Genomic DNA, 24,743 nt, shown 5'->3' on the forward strand with positions numbered 1-24,743 from the left:
AAAGATTCGTTTAGTTTCTGCACGTGGAACACCAATGGCTGGAGCTTGCCTCGGGCCTCCCATTTCACACCCGCCGCAGGAAGCCATCCGAATAAAGCCTGCATGCGAATGAATCCTCGGTTGCCACAGTCAGAGGCGGCACTCCGGACGCGGGCTAACCCCTTCGACAGAAAGGTTTGGGAAGCAACATCCTACCCTCAATACTGCCAGCTTCAAGCGATCGACCTGAAAAAAAAAATCCTGGAGAGAGAGCAGAGAGGATGCCGCACGGCATCCTCTGTTAGCTGCTGCGCTTTAAGAGTTATACAAATACCATTTTGCTGAAGTCCTTGCTTTATGCACCATTGATTCCAGGGAAAGAGAGAACGGGAGGGGAAGGGATCCATGGTTTTTGCTCTCCTTTCCCAGTCCATTATTCTGTGCAATGACCGACTTTGATACCGTCACTGAGAGGGGGGGAAAAAAAGCCTCAAGAGCCCTCGTATTCCGGCGTGATGGGCGGGAGATTCGCCTTTGCGCTCCGTCTGCCGCCCGAGCAGTTTGTGTGCGTGTGGGAAATGATTGCCGTCGATTTTGTCATAGATTCATGCGCAAGTGCTCCGGCCGCTTCGAAATCATGGGGAAGGCTTGCTTTTTGTACGGCCCGGTGTTTGGCTGCCGGATTGGGAGCGGAGCCGAGGCCTCCCCGCAGACCGTCACGTCCATCTGTTCGATCCCGCCCGTCTCCATCGGGTACTCTACCGGCGCCTGAGCGTTTGCCACGCTGGAGGAACTACCTCGTCCCCAGAAGTCCCCAGGAGAGAACTTTACCGGGCTTTGAAAGACAAGAAGTGCCCGTTAAACAGGTTTTAGATTAAAAACACACACACACAAAAAAACACCACACACATGAAGCCACCACCTTCTGAACTGTAGAAGCGTTGCATCTGAGAGGTTGAATTTTGGGTGCCTATTTCTGCCTTTGGAACTAACTCCCATCAATAGAAGCCCACAATATATATACCATCAATGAGGTGTTGTGAACAGGACTTGAACAAGCTGGGGTCGTATACCACCCCTTTCCCCCCTCTTTTGCACTGCAGAAGGCGGATGGAGCATTTATGACTGGTTTTAAACATGCCTCACTTCCACATTCAGGGAGAACTGCAGTTTGTTTAAACTAGTGGTTTAAGAACCTGGCTTGTTCTCACTAGCCATAGTTTAAAGCAACCATAGTATTCCCATTTCAGATGGCACCGATAACTGTGGTTTGCTTAAACTTAGAAGCCAACGTTTCCTATTTCTTCCTCACAGCCATGAAAGAGGAGAGTGAATGCAGGTGTTTGAGGCTTACCACAGCTTTTCACAAGGTGGGAAACCATGTTTTGCTGTTACCTCTGTCTGAACTGGGCCTGCCTATGTATCAATTCTCGGAATCACACCTTCTAGAGTTTACGTAGTGCCTGAGAATGTTGGCAACACCTTCTTCAGTCCTGGTCTTCACAGGCAGCAGAATAAGGTGGCAGAATTTCAAGAGACAGAATGGGATTATACCAGTTCAGGAGGAGGCATGTTTCTGAATAACCCTCTTATATTAGAAATAAGCTCCTTCCAAGGAGAAAGCCAGCCTGCAGGCTGGGCTAGAATTTTGGAGCATTCAAGAATGGTATCCAACATCTACGGTCCTCCTCCAGGTGCCTACTCCAAGAGAGGCTCGGAGTGTGGCAACGAGGGACAGGGCCTTTTTGGTGGTGGCCCCCAGACTATGGAATGATCTCCCTGACGAGGCTCACCTGGCGCCAACGCTGCTATCTTTCCGGCGCCAGGTTAAGACTTTCCTCTTTGCCCAGGCATATGGCGGCACATCCTAATTACCCACATGTTTAGTTTTTAATCGGTTTTTAATGCTTTATGTGTGTATGTTCAGTGTTTTAGAGTTTTAAATTTTGTATACTTGTTTTTATCTCACTTTTAGAATTTCTGTATTTAACGGTTTTTAATGCTTTATGTGTGTATGTTCTGTGTTTTAAAATTTTAAATTTTGTATACTTGCTTTTATCTCACTTTTAGAATTTCTGTAAACCGCCCAGAGAGCTTTGGCTATGGGGGCGGTATATAAATGTAATAAATAAATAAAATAAATAAATAAATCTGCAGTTTGTAGTGGTATAGCCCATTCCATTACTCTGCCCACATTTCATTCTGCTTGTAGGTGTAAGACAAGAATCCTTAAAATAACCCTGAACCGTGGCCTAGACTTGAACTGGTTGACCCACCAGGGAACTGGAGGGCTGGACCTCATTATCTTTAAGCAGGAGGCCAGACTACCTGATTTTTTCTCCCTTTCCAACTCTACAACGAAAGAAATATGCCTCCATTTTGAATCGGCTGAAGCCCCAATGTGTAAGAGGCAAGGGCAGCATGATGATACAACTTCTGTCTCTGGTAATTCTAAAGTTCACAGTTGTTTTAGAAAGCTCCCGTGCTGGAGGAAGTGAACAAGCGCCACACTGGATGTGCCAAAGGTATCAGCCAGAGTTCCAGACGCACACATGCTTCCTTCCCCATAAGCAGGGGGGCATAGGAAGCAGCCTTATCTATCAAGTCAAACCATTGGCCCACCCAGCTCAGAACTGTCTAGAGTGATTAGAGTGGCTCTTTTGCTAGCCTCTACCTGGAGATTGGGGTCTTCTAACTCAAAACAGGGCTCTACCCTTGAGCTACTATCATCTCCCAGTGGGACATTAACGCACGCTCCTCAATCTTTCGGATGAACCATTCAAATCCCTCATGGAAAAGACCCAGGCTCTCGATATCTATGAAAAGCAAACCTTTCGCTGCTGTTTTCCAAAGCTGGGGTGGGGGGGAGTGGGGGAGGAGAAGGGGAGAGAAAAATACCTGACTGGCGTCCTCGGGCTGCCAATGAATCTGCGAGGCGATCGGATTTTTGGTTCAAAGGAAAACTTTTCTTTTACGCTTTCAAGTACGGATGGAGCCACGTATGTAAAACCCTAGACAGCGGGAAAGCACACACACCACAACAAAGAACTGGAATGAATGCTGCACATTATGAGGGAAGCAAAACTGGAATGATCAGACCCAACTCCGCCTCTCCAATACACCAACAGGAACTAATGTAAACCCGGGGGGGGGGGGGGGGGAGAATGATCTCAAGCCTATGAGATCTACTTGGTCTTTCACCTAGTCTGGGAGGGTTAAGCTGTATGGTTCTAGCACAACCCTAGGGATTTTTATTTAGAGAGAAGTCCCGCATAAGCACGTTTCAGATTGCAGCCTTGGAAATTAAAAAAACAAGGTCGCTGCTGAGGTTTGTTTAAACACTGAAATACAGCTTGGCTCTCAAAAATCCAAGCCTGGTTTGCTTCGAAACTTGCTTTGTTTTGGCAGCCTAATTTCTTTTTTTCTTTTTTTTCTTTTTAGGGTATTGGGAAGCCTTTTAGTTGTTCCGGTTGCTGAACTGGCTGCCCCTTATGCCTGGAACGCTCTTCCAGAACATTTGAGAACTACAAGTTCAATCGCAGCTTTTAAAGCTCAGCTAAAAACTTTTCTTTTTCCTAAAGCTTTTAAAACTTGATGTTGTGCAGACTTTACACTGTTAGTTTTACCCTACCCTGTGCCTGCTTACCCTACCCTGTGCCTGTTGGCATTCTCTTCCCCTCCTTATTGTTTTACTATGGTTTTATTAGATTGTAAGCCTATGCGGCAGGGTCTTGCTATTTACTGTTTTACTCTGTACAGCACCATGTACATTGATGGTGCTATATAAATAAATAAATAAATAATAATAATAATTCGACTGCAAACCATCCAGAGATCCCAAACAACCTCCTGCCCGCTCCTGATGTGCACGCAGAAGCCCCAAAGCTACCTTATGCAGAGAGTCCGGCCGTTTGGTCCATCATCCCCAGGACTGCCGGCTCTCAGGGAGAAATGTGCCACCTCAGCAGCCGCCTGAGCCTGGAACTCTCCGCATGCAAGGTGTGCGCTCTAACGCTGAGCTATGGCTCATCCCCAAAATGTATGGGAAAAAAAGGCACCAGACATGTTGCTGAACTTTGGTGAACACACTGAGCGGAGCCCATAATCTTTGGCCTACACCAGGGGTGCACAACCGACGGTCCCCAAACCCACCAGCCACCGCTGCCAAAGACTGTGGTGCTGCTGTTGCCACAGAGGCCACTACTTCAATGCTCCTGCTGACAGCTTCCTCCTTCCTCTCCTAGTGACCCCATCGGCAGTGGCAGCTCCACGTTTTTGGGGTAAACACCCCCGGTGGGGCCCCTCGCTGAGTGAGTCTACCGTCTCAGCAGCTGCCTTCGCTCCTCACCCTCTCTCTCATCACTGATATCGCTTACTTAAGAGGCCAGGGATCAGGGGAGCAAATTGGCAATGGCCATCTCCTGCTCCTCCGTCCCACTCCCACTGTCACCTGGGCCAGAGCGAGAGGCAGGTGAACAATGCTGAAGAGGAGGAGCAAGTCCAGGGGGCTCTGGTTAGCGGGCCTCTGCTAGGATGTGGGCTCCCTGCAAATGCCCGGCCATGCCTGCCCTGGTCCTCCTCTTCGCTGCTGTCGTGTCACTAGTATCGGTGCAAAAGCACTGATGTGGACTGCTTCAAGTCACTGGGAGGGCGGGGGCTTTAGCTGTGGGTGTGTCTCTGTGGGTGTGCATGCGCACATATCTATATGCAACGCCCGGAATTCCCCATCAATACCGGATGCGGCCCCAGGGCCAAAAGGTTGTGCACCCCAGCCTACACCTTTGTATAAAATCAGTTGCAGCCCAGGCGTACAAGACACAGGCGGCAACATGGGTAGGGGAACAGAGCAGAAGGAAGCCTTGAAGAATTTAAAATTGTTCAAGCAGCTAAGAGAAATTGAGAGAGCCTGAGTTTCAGAAAAGAGGCCTGGCAAAGAATCTCTCTCGGGGTATTTGAGAGTTTGCCCCGTTCGACCAGCCTTCCGACTCTTACTGCGGTCTGCAGGACAGGATTGCGTTGGCTTCCAACAATCCCGCATTCAAGTCTCACGCTCACTTACCACGAAGACCTGGTTGGCACTTTCGCTGAGAGTCGAGTCATCGGGGCTGTCGACAGGAGTCTGACGAGTGAACTTCGCATCAAACTGGCTCACGTCCTCTTCGGATTGCTTTTGCAGAAACGAAATGGAACACAAAACCAAATGAAGGGGGTGTAGGTTAACAGATGACGAAGCCAAACAGCTTTAGCTGACGAGAAAGACGCTCCCAGGTGGAGAAGCGTTCTACAAATGTAAAATTAAAATTCCTGGAGTCTTCCTGATGCCAGTGAAGTCCCTGAAGACAACTGGACAGGGTAGTTAAGGCAAGCGGGAGAGATGAAAGAAAAGGAGCGCAAGGTTTAAGAAGAGGTGATTTACAGGCCAAGACACGCGTTCAGAGGAGGGCAACGAGGATCCCTATGAGAAAAAACTGGGCATATTTAGCCTGGAGAGGAGAAGACTGAGGGGAGACATGATAGCACTCTTAAAATACTTGAACGGTTGTCACATAGAGGACGGCCAGGATCTCTTCTCGATCATCCCAGAGTGCAGGACAAGGAATAAGGCGCTCAAGTGATAGGAAGCCAGATTCCGTCTGGACATCAGGAAAAACTTCCTGACTGTTAAGAGCGGTATGACAATGGAACCAGTTACCTAGGGACTTAAAAGGTTGTCACACAGAGGAGGGCCAGGATCTCTTCTCGATCATCCCAGAATGCAGAACACAGAATAATGGGCTGAAGTGACAGGAAGCCAGATTCCGGCTGAACATCAGGAAAAACTTCTTGACTGTTAGAGCAGTACGACAATGGAACCAGTTACCTAGGGACTTAAAAGGTTGTCACACAGAGGAGGGCCAGGATCTCTTCTCAATCATCCCAGAATGCAGGACACGGAATAATGGGCTGAAGCTACAGGAAGCCAGATTCCGGGTGGACATCAGTAAAAACTTCCTGACTGTTAGAGCGGTACGACAATGGAACCCATGACCTAGGGAGGCTGTGGGCTCTCTCACACTAGAGGCCTTCAAGAGGCAGCTGGACAACCATCTGTCAGGTGTGCTTTAGGGTGGATTCCTGCATTGAGCAAGGGGTTGAACTCGCTGGCCTTAGAGGCCCCTTCCAACCTTATTATTCTATGATTCTATGACAAAAAAGACTCTCTTCCTGTGACAAACACCACAGTTACGCTCAAGTGCTCTGTGAAGTGTAGTTTACACGCTCATGTAAAAGAAACGCACATTGAATACTGCAGGTTTTATATCACAGGCGGACGCATCTTTGAGCCCCCCAGGCATCAACGGAAATGGCCTGACTGGGAACATTCATAAGCCGCCCACACCTTGGGATCAACACACACACACACACACAAAAAGCAGACAAGCTTAAATGGAGGCTTCTGGAAGCAGCCCGACAGTACTCTGGCCTTCCTCAGAGGTGGACTGTTCACCTTAACCCACTCTTCGTTGCATTTCAAAGTTGACTTGAAGCATAGGCATGGTCTCCAGGAAATCTCCCTTGTGATAAAAGCAATTCTACAGGTAAAAATCAGAGGACGGGTCAGGAAACCTGCCCACATTTCGATCGACGAACCACGGTGTGGGTGCTAAGATTATACAGCGAGTTATGATTCAAAACCACAGGGAAGTATTCCTGATACATACCAATAACGGTTTAAATGGAGGCTCCACCTTCCGAGCGAGCAGTTCTTCCCAGTTAATGTGTCTGAAGAAAGGATGAGCCTAAGAAAAAGTACGCCGGTCAGTAGCCAGCCCAGGGAGGCAAAACAATAGAAAATGGCGGCCTTCCCCCCAACCCCATTGAAACGGGTTTAAACCACCCTTATCCTTGCAGACACCATGGCACTGTACAAGAATACGATTAAAATTATTGTATGGAAGACAAGAAAAAAAAATCCTAAAATGGTGGTAGCGTGATAAAAGAAGGCCTGCCTGGCGCCAACATGGACCTGGTTTGCACGACGCACCAGGCTCACGCTGTTATTTAACTCATGAAGAGTCCATGGCATGCGCTGGGCACCATTTCGAATATGCAACACCCAATGGGGTTGTGGTGTAACGTCCCAACTTGGCCCTTTGGGGTGGGGAGTTATAGGAGGATTAAACACAGCAAACCAGTCCAATGTCAAATTTTTGCCTTATTATTATTATTATTTCTTCTTCTTCCCATCTTTTTCCTAATACTGGGACTCAAGCCAATTTACAAGATTAAAATATATACAATTGAATCCTATTGTACAGTTAACTATTCCTAACTATTTAAAACTGTTTCAATGTTATTTTTGGCACGTTACTACGTTTCTATTATGCGACCTTTGAGCTTTTCATTTCTGTGAAGCAACCAGCCGTTTTGGCTACTGAGCAGAGTAGAAGTGAAACGAAGGAAGGGACGAGAAAGGCGTCAAAAACACAACGGCGGGGAGAAATCGTCCCAAAACGCCCGGGGAAACGGAAGGATTTGGGCTGGCACAGAACCATCTGCCGCACCGGCGCCATTCACAACTCCCATTTTGCTTAAAACGTTCAGCAAAACATACCTGAACTTCTCCAGCATCTCCAGGACCGGCTCCTAGACGTGAGGCAGCGTTTCTCTTTAGCAGCTTGAGGGAAAAAGAAATATATGAGAGAGAGAGAGAGAGAGAGAGAGAGAGAGAGAGAGAGAGAGAGAGAGAGAGAGAGAAATTGAGGATCCAGGATAAAATTTTGTAAACTGAAAACAGACCATTGGTTTGCCTGGGAAATGCCAAATATTCATCACGGGATCTTCTGGGCACTAGTATAGTCGGTCAATTCTGGGCTCCTGACTTAGAGTGCAATCCTGTGTGTGTTAAGACAGGAAAGAAGTCCCACAATTCCCAGCATGGGAGTTATGGGAGTTTCCCCCCCTGTCTTATCATGCATGGGATTGCACCATTAGTGGTGTTATGGCGGCCTCTCCATTCTTTGACTGTAACATGCATTCTTTTACTTCAAAATGTAGCAAGCCAGCCTTATTTCATTTAAGGGCCCTCCTTCACATTTTTCAGAGTGGGGTCCCGGGCGCCTGCCCCAAAGTCCTACCCTGATGGCACCGCAGTTCCTGGGCAAACCCACCCACTAGACTCTAGCGTAAGGATTGGGTGGGAGCTGAATGACCCCACTCCACATTCTGGGGGCCTGATGCCATCAATGGGAATAGTCATGACCCTGATATTACTCAGGGCATTTCCCCAAGCCCGAGGGGGGAACTGACTTACACACTAGGCTTCCTTTCCCCAGGCCCAGGGACCCATGCAGCAAAGCCGTCCTGGTCAAGGCACTAGCTGTAGGAGCACTCCTCTACCCCAGGCCTTGCTTTGGGCGGCTTTGCCTGTCCCACACCTTCACCAATTGGTGGGCATACAGGGCAGACAAAGCACATAGCAACATAGGAAGCTGCCTCATAGAGAGTGAGGCAGTCATTCCATCTAGCCCAGTATTGTCGACACTGACTGGCAACTCTCCTGGAATTTTTCCAACCCTCCCTGGAGATGCCAGGGATTGAACCTGAGACCTTCTGCATACAGAGCAGGGGTTCTACCGCAGAGCCACGGCCCCAAGTGGGAGGACAAGTGGCGTGCTAAGGAAGGGGATTCCTCTCCCTGCCTCTTCCCCAACTCCTCGCTAGCCTCCACGGAGCAGGGCCTCAGTGGAAGCCTCACAGACAGCATGGGTTCCCTCCATCCCTGCTCCAGCTCTTCATAGACTTGACAGAATTCAATACATTTTTTACTTGTTCTGCATGTCTTCAGGCAGAGCAGTTTGGGCCGGCGGGTTTCACAAAGCCAGAATTCATAACCGATCCCTGGGGATTAAGATCTAACAGCGAACAAGTGAATGGATTCGCATCAACGTCCATCTTTCTGTTTCCCCTACCTTTTTAAGCAGATCTCTGGCTTCTTGTGTGAGGTAGGGAGGCAAGTTGAGTTTACACTTGAGAATCTTGTCAATAGTTTTCTTTCGGTTCTCCCCAGTGAACGGGGGCTGGAGAACGCCATTGTAATGTGGGAGACAAGAGAGAAAAAGAGAGCAAGAGAGAAGGGAAGGAAGAGAGCACCATAAAAATAAAATTTCCACATAAAAATAAACCACTCCTATTCAAACAATTTCCAAACAAGGCTACGGTGAAAAGGGGCCCCAAATGCACAGCTCAGGAAGTAGCGCAGGCGAGAAGCGAGTTCGATTCCTGGACTGCCAACCAATAAAAATAGCAAGTGTTGTTTTTTAAATTAATGTAGCAGATTGTAAGTTTGGATGCCCTTCTCAAACGCAAAGCTTGCATGGTAGCTTTGGGCGGGTCGTTTGCCTGCCGCTCAAAGTCAGTTCTGCTAATAACAGGGGGAACTGGGAGTGACGACATCACACGCTGGAGGTGGAGAAGGCGGTTTTGCAGCCGCCGTCACACATCTCCAGCCCCGTGCCATCCTGCCTTTCCTTACGAGGGTAAAGAAGCCGTTTGCATATTGAAACCGCTACTACAAATGACAATTTTGCCACGACAAAGTCAACATCAGGATTTCGAGCCAGGAGGCAAGAGGCCGGCAGACCTGCTCTCTCTCCTCCCCGCCCAACCGTGCCTCCCTCCAAATAAGAACATTCTATTCCATCACCACTGCGTGTGCTCCCCACCCCAGGACAAAATGAAGGACTAAATCTGACTTCTCTAACCTGTTGCCTTTCCAGATGTTTTGGACTACACCTTCCCTAACTACAGGGGCTCAAAATATCCAGAAGGCACCAGGCTGGGGGGGGAAATGGATGAAACCATTGTCCTGTTCTTGGATCCCGCAAACTCTGGCTCAAAGGACTTTCAAAGCATCCAGAGGCACCAATGCAGCCGCCTGGGCCTCACAGGTGCTGGCCACACATTCCAAGCAACAGGGTAGCCTTCCCTGATTTGCTACACTCCGGATGTGTCAGATTGCAACTCCCATAATTTCCAGGTTGGAGAAAGCAGCAATAGGGGCTCTGAGACAATCTCTCTCTCTCTCTCTCTCTCTCTCTCGTGGCACAAAACGTCTTTAAAATGCATGCAGTTCATAAGTGTGCACCTACTGCTCCAGTCAGCATGTCATACATTAATGCCCCCAAACTCCACCAGTCCACAGCACGGTTGTGGCCGCTCCTCATCAAGATTTCAGGGGCCCTAGAATGACAAAAGAGACCAAACACACACACACAGAGCAACATTTTATACAAGAGATAACCAAGACAACATTGAGATGTATTACAGTCATGCAAAGATTCTGCAGGTACAGCTTAAATATATTGGTGTACCTTTTTTCACTCTCAGAAAGGCTTGCCAACAACCACTCACCTATGTTGAGTAAAAGTTGCCGCCAGGTGACTAGACAATAGCTCTTGTAACCTGACATTGCTGTAGCCACGAATCCAGGTTTAATATCAGACTCTCCTACGACATAAAGTTGACCTGTTGCCAACATGACCTTAGTTTAATATAACCTGCAGCTGACCTCAGGTCAGTGAAAATCAAGTACTTGACAGGAATGGAGAAATTCCAAACTTAGGTATTTGGAGCCTCTGGGTCTTGCATGTGCAGTTGCAAGGTTGCACCAGATAAACGGGTATCACATTTTCGAGAGAAAGCAGCTACACACTTTATGAGCCATAAAGCAAACCGCTGTGTAACGTACAAAAACAGAGCTGTTGTAGGATCATGTGCGGGCTTAGCGATATCACAAAATCAGACCAAGTCAAATTTTCAAGCTATGCTGCGGGTTGTTTTGTGAGTCATAAAACACTGCTACTTCTAGATCCAAGGGGCATAAGGTGCAACACCTGTTGACCTGGTGGAGCCTTAGAATTGGATGAGAAGAAATTCCTAAACTCAGGATTGCTAGATCCCTATCAGGTAGCTGGTTTTCGCTGAGATGCAAGCAGCATAAATGACTAACAGGAATCTGCAGGAGGGGGACCTATTAATTATCGTTAAGGGCAAGTTAAATAGAATGTATAGATCGATTTACAAAGGCTGAGAGGCATAGAGACAACTTAATTTAAACTCTACAGCAGGAGTTCCCAAGCTTTTCAAGTTGGAGGGCAGATCTGGAACGCTGAGTGTTGTAAGCCCTCTCACAAAATGGCTATAATGGGGACCACTCCCCATTCGTAAAATAGCTACCATGGTAAGCACAGGCAATCACAAAACATCCATTTCCCAGGAGGCAAACTGAAAGAAACGTAAACTGCCCAAGGACCTGAGAGCGACACAGAGGAGGGGATCTGCACTCCAAAATACAGAAAACTTCTTTAGAAAACAAATCAAGACGGCGCTTTGCGGCATGCCCAGCCTCCCAGTTAGAAAGAAAACATTAAGTGACAAAAATGTCTTAAGGAAGAGCATAAAAATCAGGAGGGGTCGTGAGGCTGGAGGGCGCAAGCGTATAAATGCTTATGGGAACCACGTTGGGAGACTCCAATCCTATGGTGTCGGCCTCCTCCTCTAAGTGTAAAACTGTAAATATTTGTGTAACTCGCTTGGAGCCCTATGGACAGGCTAGGCCAAAAGAAAAAAACAACTACTGAGCCAAGTTTTAAAAAGGTGAAGTTTAGCCATTACCCCCAGACCAGAGTAATACTTTTCTGTTTCATCATGCGGGCTCACATGTATTCTATTGTTCCACAGAACGTATGCGTGACCGTTCCATCATGAATGGATTCTTTGCAAAGTCCAAAATCAGTAAGCTTAACGTGACCTAAAAAGGAAAGAAAAGGTTTGGGGAGGGGGTGGGGGGAGAGAACAACTCATTGTTATAACAAGCAGAATTTGAGAGTTAAACACCATTTCAAACCCAACAGTTGACATACTTCATTTACAACCCACCTTTCGGCTCAAAGGTAGATAAAGCAAGCTGTCACTTTTATATAAATATGTTAGTGTGCTTTAGGTCAAAAGAAATGTAGGCAAGCAGAGGAGGGAGAGTATTCCGTGACACAGGGGCTACAGCGGAAAAGGCCCTGCTCCCAACAGAAGATAATCTAAATTTCACAAGCAATTGAATTCCACTCAGGGCCGTTGGAGGCTCCAAGCACATGAGGTGGGAGAACTCATAAAGATGACAATGCTCTTTAAGACAGCCTTGACCCAGGGGTTTCAAAGGTTAACATCAACACATCGAACTGAGACTAGAAACTAACCAGAAGCTCCTTCAAAACTAATAATGGGTTATGATGACAAGCAATTCCCTCATAGAATACAAAGCTCACACAACAATGCTTTTTGTTGTAGCATTTCACACCAGGGTTCTGTTAAACCTACACAGAAACAGCACTATAAGACAAGCCAACGAGAGAGCTCACGGTTCTGTTTCTAACCTTGATGATTGAGCATGATGTTTTCTGGCTTTAGATCTCGGTAGATGATCCCCTTCTGATGCAGATGTCCCAAAGCCATCGAGATTTCGGCCAAGTAGAAGCTGCAAGGCAAAAGTGTTCTTAGGAGATAAATGCGGACGGCATCTCAGTGCAAAAAAAAAACAACTCTGTGCAGCTCAACATGCAGGCATCACCCCAAAACGTGGTTTGCACCAAGCAGAGTATACAAAAGGGCTCCCCAAACATTTGGGGCTGGTGGACGCATTTGGAATTTGGAGGGAGTGTCGTGGCTTTTCCCATAAAAAGGCTGCCGTGAAAGGGGGGGTGGGCTTGGCCATTCATAAAATGCTGCCATGGTGGGCATGGCCAATCACAAAACGTTCATTTCCCAGAAAGTGAACAGGTGAGGCTGAAAGAAAAGCAATTTGCCCAAGTACAAAGTAGAGGTGGGGTCCGAGCTCCAAAACACAAAACCGGGCTTTTGAACCCAAATAAAGATGGTGCCGGGAGAGTGGGACGAGCCCTGTGCTTCATCGACTTAAAGAGGAGGGACGGACCCCACCTTGCCCCAAAGTTCAGGCGAAGCCTCAGGTTTGCATCAGTTCTCCACAGGCAGGGCGCAAGCACAGAGCCGTAACAAGCTCCACCTCTGGTCTCCATTGCCCCAGACATACTCTGAGCACCGATCATGCGCAGAGGCTTAGCTCGATGTGCCGCTGTCTTTTCCTTCCACCTCCAGGGCTCGGGGTGGGTGGAGAGGTGGAAGCAAGCACCCATGCCACTCCCCTGCCCCCATTCCAACTCTGAACTGTTCGGGCAGGGGCTTGTTTTCTCCTCCCCCTCAGCTCCAAGCTAGACAGAGATCTTCCCTTGACCTCGTGCTGCGTTTCACAGATCACAGCCCAAGGTCAGGGACAAGACGGGAGGGAGGGGATAGCAATAACAAAATTCTTTCGGCCACTCAAGCGAGCCAGAGCGCCAGGGAATGGCTGGTACTGCTCCTGCAACAGTGATGAGGCAGACAGGCTCTTGCGTGTTATTTTTCCCTGTGTTTTTTTTGCTAGGGGGAGGGGAGCAGAGAAGCTCTAATATACCCCTTGGCTGTCTACTTCCGGACTGTCCTTCATAATCTCTGTTGGCAATTTCACTTGAGGGCTCCAACATTTTAACTGCACAGCAAGTCGCAAAGTTTTTAAACCCTGTGGTGTCAAAGCACTGTGCTCCATGAATAATAAATTAATGGCCTGTTGGGCGGTATAGAAATGCAATAAATAAATAAATAACATTAAGCCATGGTCTGTTTTATTGAAATCTGCCTTGTCATTATGTCTGAACCCATGCCCGCAAACAAACCAGCTGCAAACCACGAACAGAAACCATGGTTTCTTGTTGTTTAAGCCATGGCTTATGATGCCTGAACCCGGAAGTGTGGCTTATCCACGGTTTGTCTGAGCTCTCGTCCACCCACCCAGTAAGAGCAGCCTGAAAATGAAACCCCCATAAAGGCTGGCAAAAATGGGTGAGAGGAAAATGAACCAGAAATAGGGAAAACAAGCAGTAATTTGTTTGCTCGCCTGCAAGACAATTCATGGCTAAAGCAACAAACCATAGTTAATATAAACCATGGTTTAGCATTATGTGTGAATGCAGCCAACCACTTCCCCCAGGAAGGAGTCAAAGCCTACATGATGCAGACCAGAGGGCTGGGTTCACAGAAACCTTGGCGAACATTTACAAAAAGTGGACACTTGAGCTACACGTGAGGGGAGGATAGGAAGGCACACTGCTTGGGCTTCTTGCTACATCAGATGCTGATTTAAGTGTAGACCCTTGCCTACAAAAGCCTGTGCCACAATAAACAACTTCTCTCTTTAAATGAAACCCTGGAAGCCTCCTGCATAGCAAGAGCAGCCTCTCTAACGCCATTCGGCTCTTTTTCCGGGGGCGGGGGCAAGGAGGGAGGAGGAGAGAAGATGCTTTGGCAAGACATCATCCCGTGCTACTAACTTCAATGGAACCCTCTTTCTTACAAATTCTCAAAGGAGACCTTGTCTCACTTACCAGGCTGTGTCTTCCATAAATATCCCTTCTCTCTCCAACTGCATGAACAGTTCTCCTCCTAGAACAAAAGGGTGGGGGAGAAAGACACGTAAGAAACAGACCATATTTCTGCCACACTGCTAGTAAATTAATATGAGGGAGAAGCCACAAGAGACAGGGATGTGAATCACTGCATTGGAGGAAGATTATAGACTAGCTGTCCCAAAAAAGAATGTTGACTCAATGGCTGCATTCAGAATAGTTTGTCCTGTTCCTTTTACGAGGCAGCCATGATTGCATTAAACTCATGAGCTGTTTTGAAAAAGTAGCCAGTGGAAGTTGATTCTGCTGGCTACAATGATGTAGCTATTCTGGAGTTTTTTCCTGTTATCAATTATGCTTCTACTTTGTATGTTTGACTTACATTTAGTAAACAAAGGTGTAAAAGTACGGCATGTTAATTTTACAGGCTATCAACTATCTCAAAGGTATGGGTTTTTTCCCCCCAATAGCCAAAATCACTTGGAACGATTTCATTAGGGGGAGAAAAACCAATAAAGTGTATTTAGTGTGTCTTCAACATTATATGTAAACAAATTCAAAACTTTACTTGGAAATTATTTTTAGTGGAATCCAAGTATCTACTTTTAGACATTGCACCTCAATAGCATACATGTCCTTCCCATTATTTAGATTTTAAGGAAAACTTTAAGGCACTGAAAACTAATTATAGCATGCTGGAAGAGCTGTTGCTGTAAATACATAGGGAAGTACCCAATATTAGTCCGGCGTAGAGAAAACCCATTAAAATTAATGAGACTTGAATTACTTATGACTAACTGAAATACAATTCATTTCAATGGCCCTACTCTATGGAGGATTAACAATGGATTCTACCCGTATTTTCAGGATAGCCACATGGAAAAAGAATTTTACAACTTTTATTTTGCATCCATTCATCCGTTATGTTACTAATTCATTTTACGGAACAATGCATTTCTAAGGAGTAGAAATCTTGCCGTGGAAAATTTTCTGCAGGGAAGATTCCCCTCCACCTTGTTGGCTGAATACAATAGCAGAATCTCCCTTGTCAATTCTCAGTTGCATCCTTACCACTGAGATACTCAAGAATGAGGTAGAGTTTTCCACCAGTCTGAAAGGCATAAATCAAGTCAACGATGAACGGATGCTTGACTTCTTCCAAGATGTTCCGCTCTGCTTTCGTGTGAGCTGTATCTTTTGCGTTTCTAACAATCATTGCCTAAAGAACAGAGACGTCAAGAATAAAGGCCGTGTTCTGAAAACGGCTCCGTTATGGAATTATAGGCGCCTGCAACATAAACTCCCCGAAACAGAGCCATTAATAGTTGCAGGTATCAGCAAAAATTGACAGAGACAATGGATCAATTCACATGTAGCCCAAACTACACTCGCTCCTTCATCCCTGGTTTACAGAAACCTGAATTTAGACTTTACCTCCAAGCCAGGCAGCCTACGTTAAGAGCAAACGATGGTTTGCCTGCCAGAATCGCAAACCATGTCTTGAAGTGGGTTTCCAATTTTTGGTTATGCAAGCCATGATTTGCCCAGTTTGGAAGTAATGGTAAATTACTGTTTGATGTGAACCAGAAAGAGTATCCAAGTATGTGAAGGGAGAGAGGAAAGGAAGTGCTAATTCCTGGGGTGTGGATTGGGAATTACGTGTGAAGCAAGCCTATGCCGTAGAAGAATACGATTTCTAGGCTGACACTTGCCACTGGCAAACAAATCCTGAAGACAGACAACAGTCCCTTGATTGCTCTTAATATAAAATCTGAAAATCTCACCAGTACGTGAGAAGATACTGGCCCTGTTCATACAACACCCTAAGCCATGGTTAGGCCGCTCACCCTGTTCCAGCAAATGGTTAGTGAGCATGTTTAAATCATGCTTACGTAGCCACCATGGTAAGGAACAGTTCACACGACACGCTAAACTATAATGTTTTGCTCAAAATGCTTAACCACCGTGACTTAGCATGTCGTCTGAACAGGGTCACTGCCTGGAAAACTCCGATTGCTCCTCCAAATCTTCTCTCATTTAGCTAGACTCCCAACTAAGATTCTTCTTTCTTCCACTATAAGTTCTTTTTTTGTATTTCTTAACCCTTCCCCCCTTTTTTTTTTGCTTTTTGCACTTCTCTTTTGTATTCCTTGTTAGAAAGCAACTGATTGGCAAAGGACACGATCCAGCACATAGTTAAATGTGTGCTTAAATCTCTTGTATCTCAAATCAATGGGAGTAAGTGGTTCACCTTGGCTGGATTGTGTCCAGAGTAATTTCTGTTTCAACAGATTGATGAGCATTGGACGACATATAAAAACGCAAGTCAAAGATTCTACAACTTGCAGACTTTGCTATTCTACAATATTATGATTATGGCAACCAATAAGTAAGAAAGCTTGTCACAATATCTAACCGATTTTCCCTCACATAATCATGTATGTGCAAACAAATGAAGAATTTTGAAAAGCATTTAACAGATAACACAGCGACAGTTACTGGTAACTATTCTAAAATGAGGGCTAGAACTGCAGAGTTTCAGTTATACAAAGCTGCCTTCTTCCATGACAGACTCCCTCCTGAAATTGCCCAATATTATCTCCTCCAGCCTTCCCCAACCAGGTGCCCTCAAGATGTGCTGGACTGCAACCCTCAGCATGCTGGGAGTTGTAGTCCAACGCATCTGGAGGGCACCAGGTTGCAGAAGGTTTCTCTGCTCTGAATGGCAGTGCTACTCCAAGGCAGAGAAACGCCTTTCTCAATACCCACTACATGGTCCTCTTTTTAAATTGAAGATTTTGGGGATTAAAACCAGGACTTTCCACATGCAAAGCAGAGGCCCGACTCCAAAAAACCAGCAAAGGCTATTCCTTACATTTTATAACTGAAGCCAACTCACCTTTTTAAGCACCTTCATGGCAAAAATCTGCCCAGTGTTTGCTCCTGTTACTTTTCGAACTTGAAAAACCTGTCCAAAACATGAGGAATTAAATGCAGTATTTAAAAGGTTAGAAGTCACTGTAATGGTAGGCATTTAAAGCGGGCAACAAAAATGAGTTCTTAGATTTCAAGTCACGCATGAAATATCACCAATCAAAGGCATTGCCTCCTTGAACCCTGGGCTCGTGTCACTGAGCAAGCTACTACTGTACTGCCTGCACTCTTTAAGTAATAAATATATTTAAGGCACAATCCAATGCATGTTTAAACTGGAAAAAAAATCCTACAAGTGCTGGTTGGGGAATGCTGGGAGGCAGAGAACTTTTTTCAGCTTAAACATGCATAAGATCGTGTCCTTCTATACGTTTCCGAGCCCAATTCAAGGTGCTGGTTTTAACCTATAAAGCCTTACACGGCTTGGGACCACAATACCTGATGGAACGCCTCCCCCGACATGAATCTACCCGAACACTACGCTTAACATCTAAGGTCCTCCTCCGAGTGCCTACTCCAAGGGAAGCTTGTAGGATGGCAAAAAGTGAGAGGGCCTTTTCAGTGGTGGCCCCCAATTATGGAATGATCTCCCCGAAGAGGCTCGCCTGGCACCAACACTGTTATCTTTCTGGCGCCAGGTCAAGACTTTTCTCTTTTCCCAGGCAGTTAACAACATATGCTGAGCTTTTAACTGACCCCAGAATAGTTTGTTTTAAATGGATACTCTGCTGAACAGGATGAGCCGTGACATGCGTGGGGGGAGAAGGATGGATCTTCCGCAAGCCGAACCCTTTCTCTCATGGAAAGCAGATCTGAGGCCCAACTCAAAAAAAGTCTTTTAAAAAGTGGAACACGAAACTATTACAACTACATAATTAAAAAGAAGTGTTGCATGCTTTTTAAAAGCCAAGAGCAAGAGGGCCAACCCTAGTTCTTCTGCTATTTGGGAACGACGCAGGAGAAAGCCCTTTATCTTTTAAGCTGCCCAAAGAACTTCTGCTATATGACAGCCTATTAACGGTGTGCCTTAATGAAACTGGTAATAGGCAGAGAAAGAACATTCACAAGATTGTTGCGCAGGAAGGTAATGCAGAAAAATGCCCTATACTGAGCCAGACCAATGTTCCACCTAGCTCAGTATTATCTATGTCAGTGGTGGACTATCTGGTGTTCTCCAGATGTTCTGGGCGATCAAAATCCCTCCTCATTTGCCATGCTGCCTGGGGCTGATGGGAGTTGTAGTCCAAAACACCTGGAGGACACTACCAATCCCTGGTTTACACTGAATAGATGTGGAGCTCCAGGGTTTCAGGCAGGAGTCTTCCCCAGGCCTCCCTGGAGAGGGAACATGAGACATTTGGCATGCAAACTATGCACTCTAACACTGAGCTGTGCCCACCAGCTAGGAATCACAAAGAAAAATTTGAGAAATGCTCCATCACAGGAAGCTCTCAGGAAAGTGCAGGACGTTGCCTTCAACTGGATAGGTTCTTGAGCCAAGGTTTCTTACCTTTCCGTAGCCACCTTTCCCGAGAACACGTAGCAGCTCAAAGCACTCTGGTCGTATCTTTTCGGGGCCTCTGTTAACACTCGTTTCTGAAATCTCAAATTTTTCACAATGCTCCATGCCACTTAAAAAAAAAAAAAGAAGTCACAAAATTAGGGTGGCCCTTAAAACAATACTAAAGGCACGATCCAATTCTGCCACTGTGCCCCCACTCAACCAGTTGCGCAATGGGGAGCTAGCAGTTCGAAAAGCAGCCCTGGAAAAACATGACTGCAAGATTGCATAGTTCAATTATTATGCCCCTCTATTAACAGCGCATGCCAGGTGGAATCTACCTGGAAGAAGAGCCTTCAGTGTGGTGGCCCCCTTTCTTGGAACTTCCTGCCTCTGGAGATCAGGCAGGCACCAACATTTGGTACCTCCTGAAAACATCTTTATTTCAAGAAGCCTTTTTTGGTTAACCAGCCATAGCTTTTAAAGCTTTTAATACAGAGGTTATATACATATATTTACAATCTTTTTATCTGTTATTAACGCTCCAGAATCCATTTAGATGTGGAACAGTATACAAATGTTATAAATAAATAAATGCCATGGTATCAGAGAGTTGGAAGGCACTTAGAGGCCATCCAATCCAGCCTTCCTGTGCAATGCAGGAGACGTCTACAGCATCCCTGACGACAGGGCCGGCTGGCCAGCCTCCCGAGGAAGCCTGTTCCATTGTCAAAACAGCTCTTCTTACCATAAGGAAGTTTACTGTCAGTGCTACCGGGCCTCATGCATCAACTTAGAAGAACTGTTCTGTGTTTTTCTCTTCCAACTCTACCCAGCACATGGATTGAATTCCAGTTTATGAACTTACAGCTCATATGCGCCGACTCCCCCATGGTCCATACTTTCACTTAAGTGACCCTAAAAATAAAACATAAAAATAAAGTAAACAGGAGTGGTTTTGAAAGCACAACAACTTTTTTGCTTAAACATTAACCTCAGGTTTTGACAGCACCGCAAGGCTGCATACAGCTCTTACATAAGCACCGTCAGCAGCAGGGTATGGTAATTCCTATGCTGTTTTTTGTGTGAAACATCCACAGTGTTCTACAGGAGAGTTGCCAAAACCTCCAAATAGCAGCACAGGGACTCAGCACTCTTTAGCCAACTGCACTGTTACCCCATTCCACATGAAGCCTGTAATCACAGATTTAACTCCAAAAATGACCCCCACAAACCTTACAGAGAAGCAATGTTTTCACATTTTTATTATGTGATAAACGAACATCTGTTTTACAGTAAAAGTTATATAATGCCCACTATGCACACATAGGGCTGGTGAAGGCTTTATGGGTTGCATCGTGAGTTGCGTGAGATGACTGCTCAAGCTACAAAGCTTTCCTGTTCCTCCATTACCCAGTGAAGCCCCTCTGTGGGTCTGGGAATCTTCAGGAAAGGCCTGCATTGTGGCACAAGGCGCTGCAATGTGAGTGGAGAAATCACTGAAAGTCAGATGGAGGAAGGCCATCTCTTAACTATGTGACCATAGTTAACTCCAAAGCCTGGTTTAAAGCCAGAATTAACTTCAGTAACAGACATATATCATGGTTATCTCTGAAAAGAGAGAGGTGAGTCTGCAGGTGCACCTGGCATCTTAACCATTTGCAAGAAATAAGAAAACTTGTTTGCATTGGGTCACATAACAGAAACACAGGCATCTTTAGGAGGCAATAACAAAATTAGATGAGAGTGTAAAAATGAAACCTCTGACAGCACCCCTCTGCAATTTTTTCATGTTTCTGCTCGTTTAGCTCCCCTAACGCTCAAATGGAAGTTCGTTGAAATGTATCATGTCTACAGGGTTGTTTATTGTATGGAGCAGCGTTCACTGGAAGTCTGAAATGGTACAACCTCCCGAAATGACCCCCTTGCTTGTGAAAACTAGGCCTACTATATCAAACATGAACAGGAGACTACAGGAAAAAGAACAGTCTAACCTATGAATATTCTTTGGCTCTCAGCTTGTGGACAATGGGTTTGGGTCTATAGTCTACCACAACCTGTGCTTGATGTAGCTCATGCACAATGAAAGATCAAGTTAGTTTCTTCATTACAGATGCAGATACATACACACACACACACACACCCCGCTCCTCATACCATAGATAACGGAATGATGCTCAGGTTTCCCTAAATATCAAGAGAATCTGTTTGTATAATTCTATTGCCTTGCGACCAGCATTGTAACACTCCTTCATGCAGCATAATTACAACTATTATCAAGAGTGCAAGACTCCAAGTGCTCAAAAATAAATAAAGGTACATCATCTGATATCTGGGTTAAGGTAGAGATCAGGAAGAACGTTTCTTGCCCTATCTTAGGAAAATCTTGCTAGCTCTGGAGTTTTGCGAAAACATTTGCACCCAACTTCTGCTAACAACTAGAGCAGTGCTTGATCACGTATTCAAGACACACTGGAACTAGACATGCGTACATCACGGTGGGATATCTGCCTGACCAACAAATTGGCCATATTATGTGAGGATCTAGAGGCTGAAAGCCTATTTAATCCTGATATGGGGAAGCCAGCTCTGCTACAATGCACAGACAGAATAGATGATTCTACAACTGCACACACACACACAAAACGAGAGGCTGATGAGCATAAAACAACCTGTTATGTAACCCAAGAGCAACTTCATGAAGCACAAGAACCTTAAAAATCCACAAAACCAAAACTGTACTTATAGGCTTTAAAGAAAAATGTGAGTCTATAGTGGTACAATAAAATAATTGGAGATATTTTACCTTTGCAAGGTAAAGCACAGCTTCAGAACTCTAAACAAGCATATGTCTTACTTTATATAAGATGTGTTATATCATATGTTGCATCTGACATAGATGCTAGCCTGTGATGGCACAGTATATAAATACAGCCATGTAACATCCACTCACAAGTAGGTTAAGTAAGGTAATTTCCACTGTTCTATTGCACTCGAGAACAGTCCTAGGAACTTGTCTCATTATGGAAACTGCATTCAACTACAGTCTTTATTTGCACACTTGGGAAAACCAATAAGCCTCCTACACCAGGGTTGGGCAGAAAGAAGATCTCCAGGTGTTTTGGACTTCAACGCCCAGCATTCCTGACCATTAGCAATGCTGGCAAGGGCTTATAGGAGTTGAAATCCAAAATATCTGGCAAACTACCTTCTGTCTACCCTTGTCCTAAAGTACCCTGTCATGTGACCAAAAAAAGAGGCAAGGAGACCAGCCTACACAGCCTGACAAACTCAGTCTGGCCTTATGCATGTTTACTCAGAACTAGGTCCAAGGGGACTTACTTCCAGGATAAGTGCATATAGGATTGCAGTCCCAAGCACTCAAAGTGGGACTCCGTAACACTCTTTGCACTGCCGGGAATAAACATGTCTCAGAGTATATGAAGTTCATTGATGAACTTAAACACCCAAGTGGTGTGACACTCAAACTTTTAATAATGTGCTGCTTTTAATAATAGATTAGTTTTAAATGTTTTAATTATATGTATTTTATGGCATTTGCATTTATGTTGTACCCCGCCTCAATCCAGAGGGAGAGGCAGGTTGTTGTTGTTGTTATTATTATTATGCACCAGCATCCATCCTTAATAGGCCCAAAAGCAGCAGCAAAGAAAAGAGGTCTCTAACCCAAAATAAGTACATCCATTCCCCAATATTCCAGAAAGCCCTTTCCTCATATTTAGCAGCCTGTTGAAATGTACTTAAAAAAAAATCACTGTATAATCTTTCACCATCCCTTAATATGAACAGTCAAACTATAGCAGCTATGCCAAAGAAGTCCATTTAAAGTTACTAGCTCACAGCATTTTTAGCACTAGCTTTGCCTACACATATCCATATTTTTGAAAAAAATTGTATACTCCCACTACTAAAACAGCATTAAAACTAACTGGGCATTACTGAGGGCACCACTGGCTCACTTATTAAAGCATTTTATTGTTAATAATAATTCCAGACGGGAGCTATGCTGCAACGAAAACAACACCTTTCGTGTGGCACTTTCAAGACTATAATGTGTCTAGAATTTCAGCCTGCCTGGGAGTAAGCCACATTGCAATCAAATGAGCGTTACATCTGAGGAGACCTGCATAAAATGACACTGCACCAGATTTACTGCAGCATCAGCTTCCATGGATTACAGCCCACTTGATTTCATCAAGCATATCAAGTAGAAGGTAAGATTCCATGCAATCATTACCTAACAAAGTGGACTCCAGACCCACCAAAGTTGATGCCGCAATAAATCTATTGTCTTTCTCATGATAACATTTTATTTATGCCACCATGTGCTTTTTGTAAAAAGATACAGCATACGTGCCCTTCTTACATGCCTTTAAAGAGGGGATTAGCCAAATCACAGGCAGGATAAATCTATCACAGTGAAACAATAAGCAACCCCCAGATTCAAAGGAGGGTGACTTCCCCTTGCCCACCGCTGAAAGTATACTATATGGACCTCTGGTTTGATCCAGCAGTTGCTTTTATGTTGTGTTCAGTGAATTACCATTAGGAATTACAAGTAGTAGTAACTATTATTATTTTGTAGTAGTAGTAATAAGCTATACTGCAATAACTACAAAGCATGAAGCTAATAACCGTAATACACAATTGTGCTACAAGAACAATGCAAGAGGAAGATGACAGTGTTAATAATAATAATAATAACACAAGTGTATTAAAATATTAACTCAAGATGTAATGCCATTATTCCAGGCGAACACCAATAGACAATTATCAATAAAGAGCCAGTGTGGAGTAGTGATAATCAGTAATGGTACAACAAGCCCAATTAAGGGTCTAATCGCAACACTTTAATAACTACAAAGCAGGAAACTAGTATGAGTAATTATGAGACATGTCACCATAAGAAAGCAGAAATCTATTATTAGCAACACTGAAATAACTACGAAGCAGGAAACTAGTAGTAGTTACTATAAGCAATAAGAATGCAGGAATCTATTATTAATAATAATGATAAGTAATGGTGAAACAAGCCCAATTTGGGGTTTATGAGCACCACAGAAATAACTTCAAAGCGATGATGATGATGATGATGATGATGGCGCCATAAGACTACTGCAGGGGGGTTTGACCCTCCTCCTCCGTAGCAGTTCAACAAGCCCAATTCGGGATCTAATAGCAACCACGTTAACAATAATTGTTACTCGATGGCAGCGCCCGAAGGGTTACAGGCAGGGGCAGCGGCCCATAGCGGTGCACGAGGCCCAATCCAGGGCTGGAGCCGGCGCCGGCCTCGGACTTTCCCCTCAGCAACGCCTCAGTCCGGGGCGGGGGAGGAGCGAAGCGCTTCCCCCGGCGCGGCCTAGGCGGGCCTACGTCTCGTCGCGCGTCGCCTCAGGCCTCCCGCCCGCCCGCCCGCCGTCCCGGCCTCTTTCCCTCAGGCCGAACACGTCTCACCCCTTCCTCCAGCTCCTCGTCAGAGGCCGCCTCCTCGGGCTGGTCCAGGTCGATGTCGAAGACGCCCGCCATGGCCTGGGTGAGGGCGAGAGGTGCCTGGTGCCGAGCGCGCGCGGGTGAGGGCCGCAGGGCCGCCTCATGGGCCCGCAGCGCCAACCCCGACCGCCGCCATGACGGCCGCCATCGCCCGGGCTCGCCCAGGCCCTCCCCTTCGGCGCCACGGCGCAGGCGCACGCCGCGCGGCCCAAGCCACGGCGCAGGCGCAGAAGCCCGCCACGCTGAGGCTTCTGCCAGGAGGCCCCGCCGACAACCGTGACGAATGCGCACGCGCACGCGGCAGAGCGCCACCTGTTCGCCCA

At 45.9% G+C, this 24,743-nt stretch overlaps 1 protein-coding gene across 3 annotated transcripts; it reads right to left on the minus strand.

Moving 5' to 3' along the window:
* RPS6KB1 (ribosomal protein S6 kinase B1) lies at positions 1-24,588 on the minus strand. Of its 3 annotated transcripts, none has more exons than XM_063146482.1 (15): positions 24,385-24,588; positions 19,775-19,824; positions 18,916-19,036; positions 17,371-17,439; positions 15,543-15,690; positions 14,451-14,508; positions 12,390-12,490; positions 11,680-11,770; positions 10,110-10,200; positions 8,931-9,038; positions 7,574-7,636; positions 6,681-6,758; positions 5,039-5,146; positions 2,878-2,990; positions 1-814 (listed from the first exon to the last, which is right to left on the minus strand). In XM_063146482.1, exons 1-15 carry the CDS (start codon positions 24,454-24,456, stop codon positions 577-579), a joined length of 1,509 nt encoding a protein of 502 aa, XP_063002552.1. In that variant the 5' UTR covers positions 24,457-24,588; the 3' UTR covers positions 1-576. The 3 variants fall into 3 exon arrangements, with proteins under 3 accessions (XP_063002552.1, XP_063002551.1, XP_063002550.1); XM_063146481.1 differs by having other exon boundaries at positions 673-814; positions 2,883-2,990; positions 24,385-24,535; XM_063146480.1 differs by lacking the exon at positions 1-814 and adding an exon at positions 1,835-2,795 and having other exon boundaries at positions 2,883-2,990; positions 24,385-24,535.
* Positions 24,589-24,743: the final 155 nt, after the last annotated feature.

This window comes from Elgaria multicarinata, chromosome 22 (assembly GCF_023053635.1).
Source record: "Elgaria multicarinata webbii isolate HBS135686 ecotype San Diego chromosome 22, rElgMul1.1.pri, whole genome shotgun sequence".
Lineage (NCBI taxonomy): Eukaryota > Metazoa > Chordata > Lepidosauria > Squamata > Anguidae > Elgaria > Elgaria multicarinata.

Coding starts and splice junctions, on each gene's coding strand:
- RPS6KB1 (XM_063146482.1), bottom strand. CDS start 24,456: ATGGCGGGCGTCTTCGACATCGACCTGGACCAGCCCGAGGAGGCGGCC. Junction 15,691..17,370: donor CCATGAAGGTGCTTAAAAAG/GTGAGTTGGCTT, acceptor TCTGTTCTTTAG/GCAATGATTGTTAGAAACGC. Junction 815..2,877: donor AGCCCGAGGACGCCAGTCAG/GTATTTTTCTCT, acceptor TGTCTTTCAAAG/CCCGGTAAAGTTCTCTCCTG.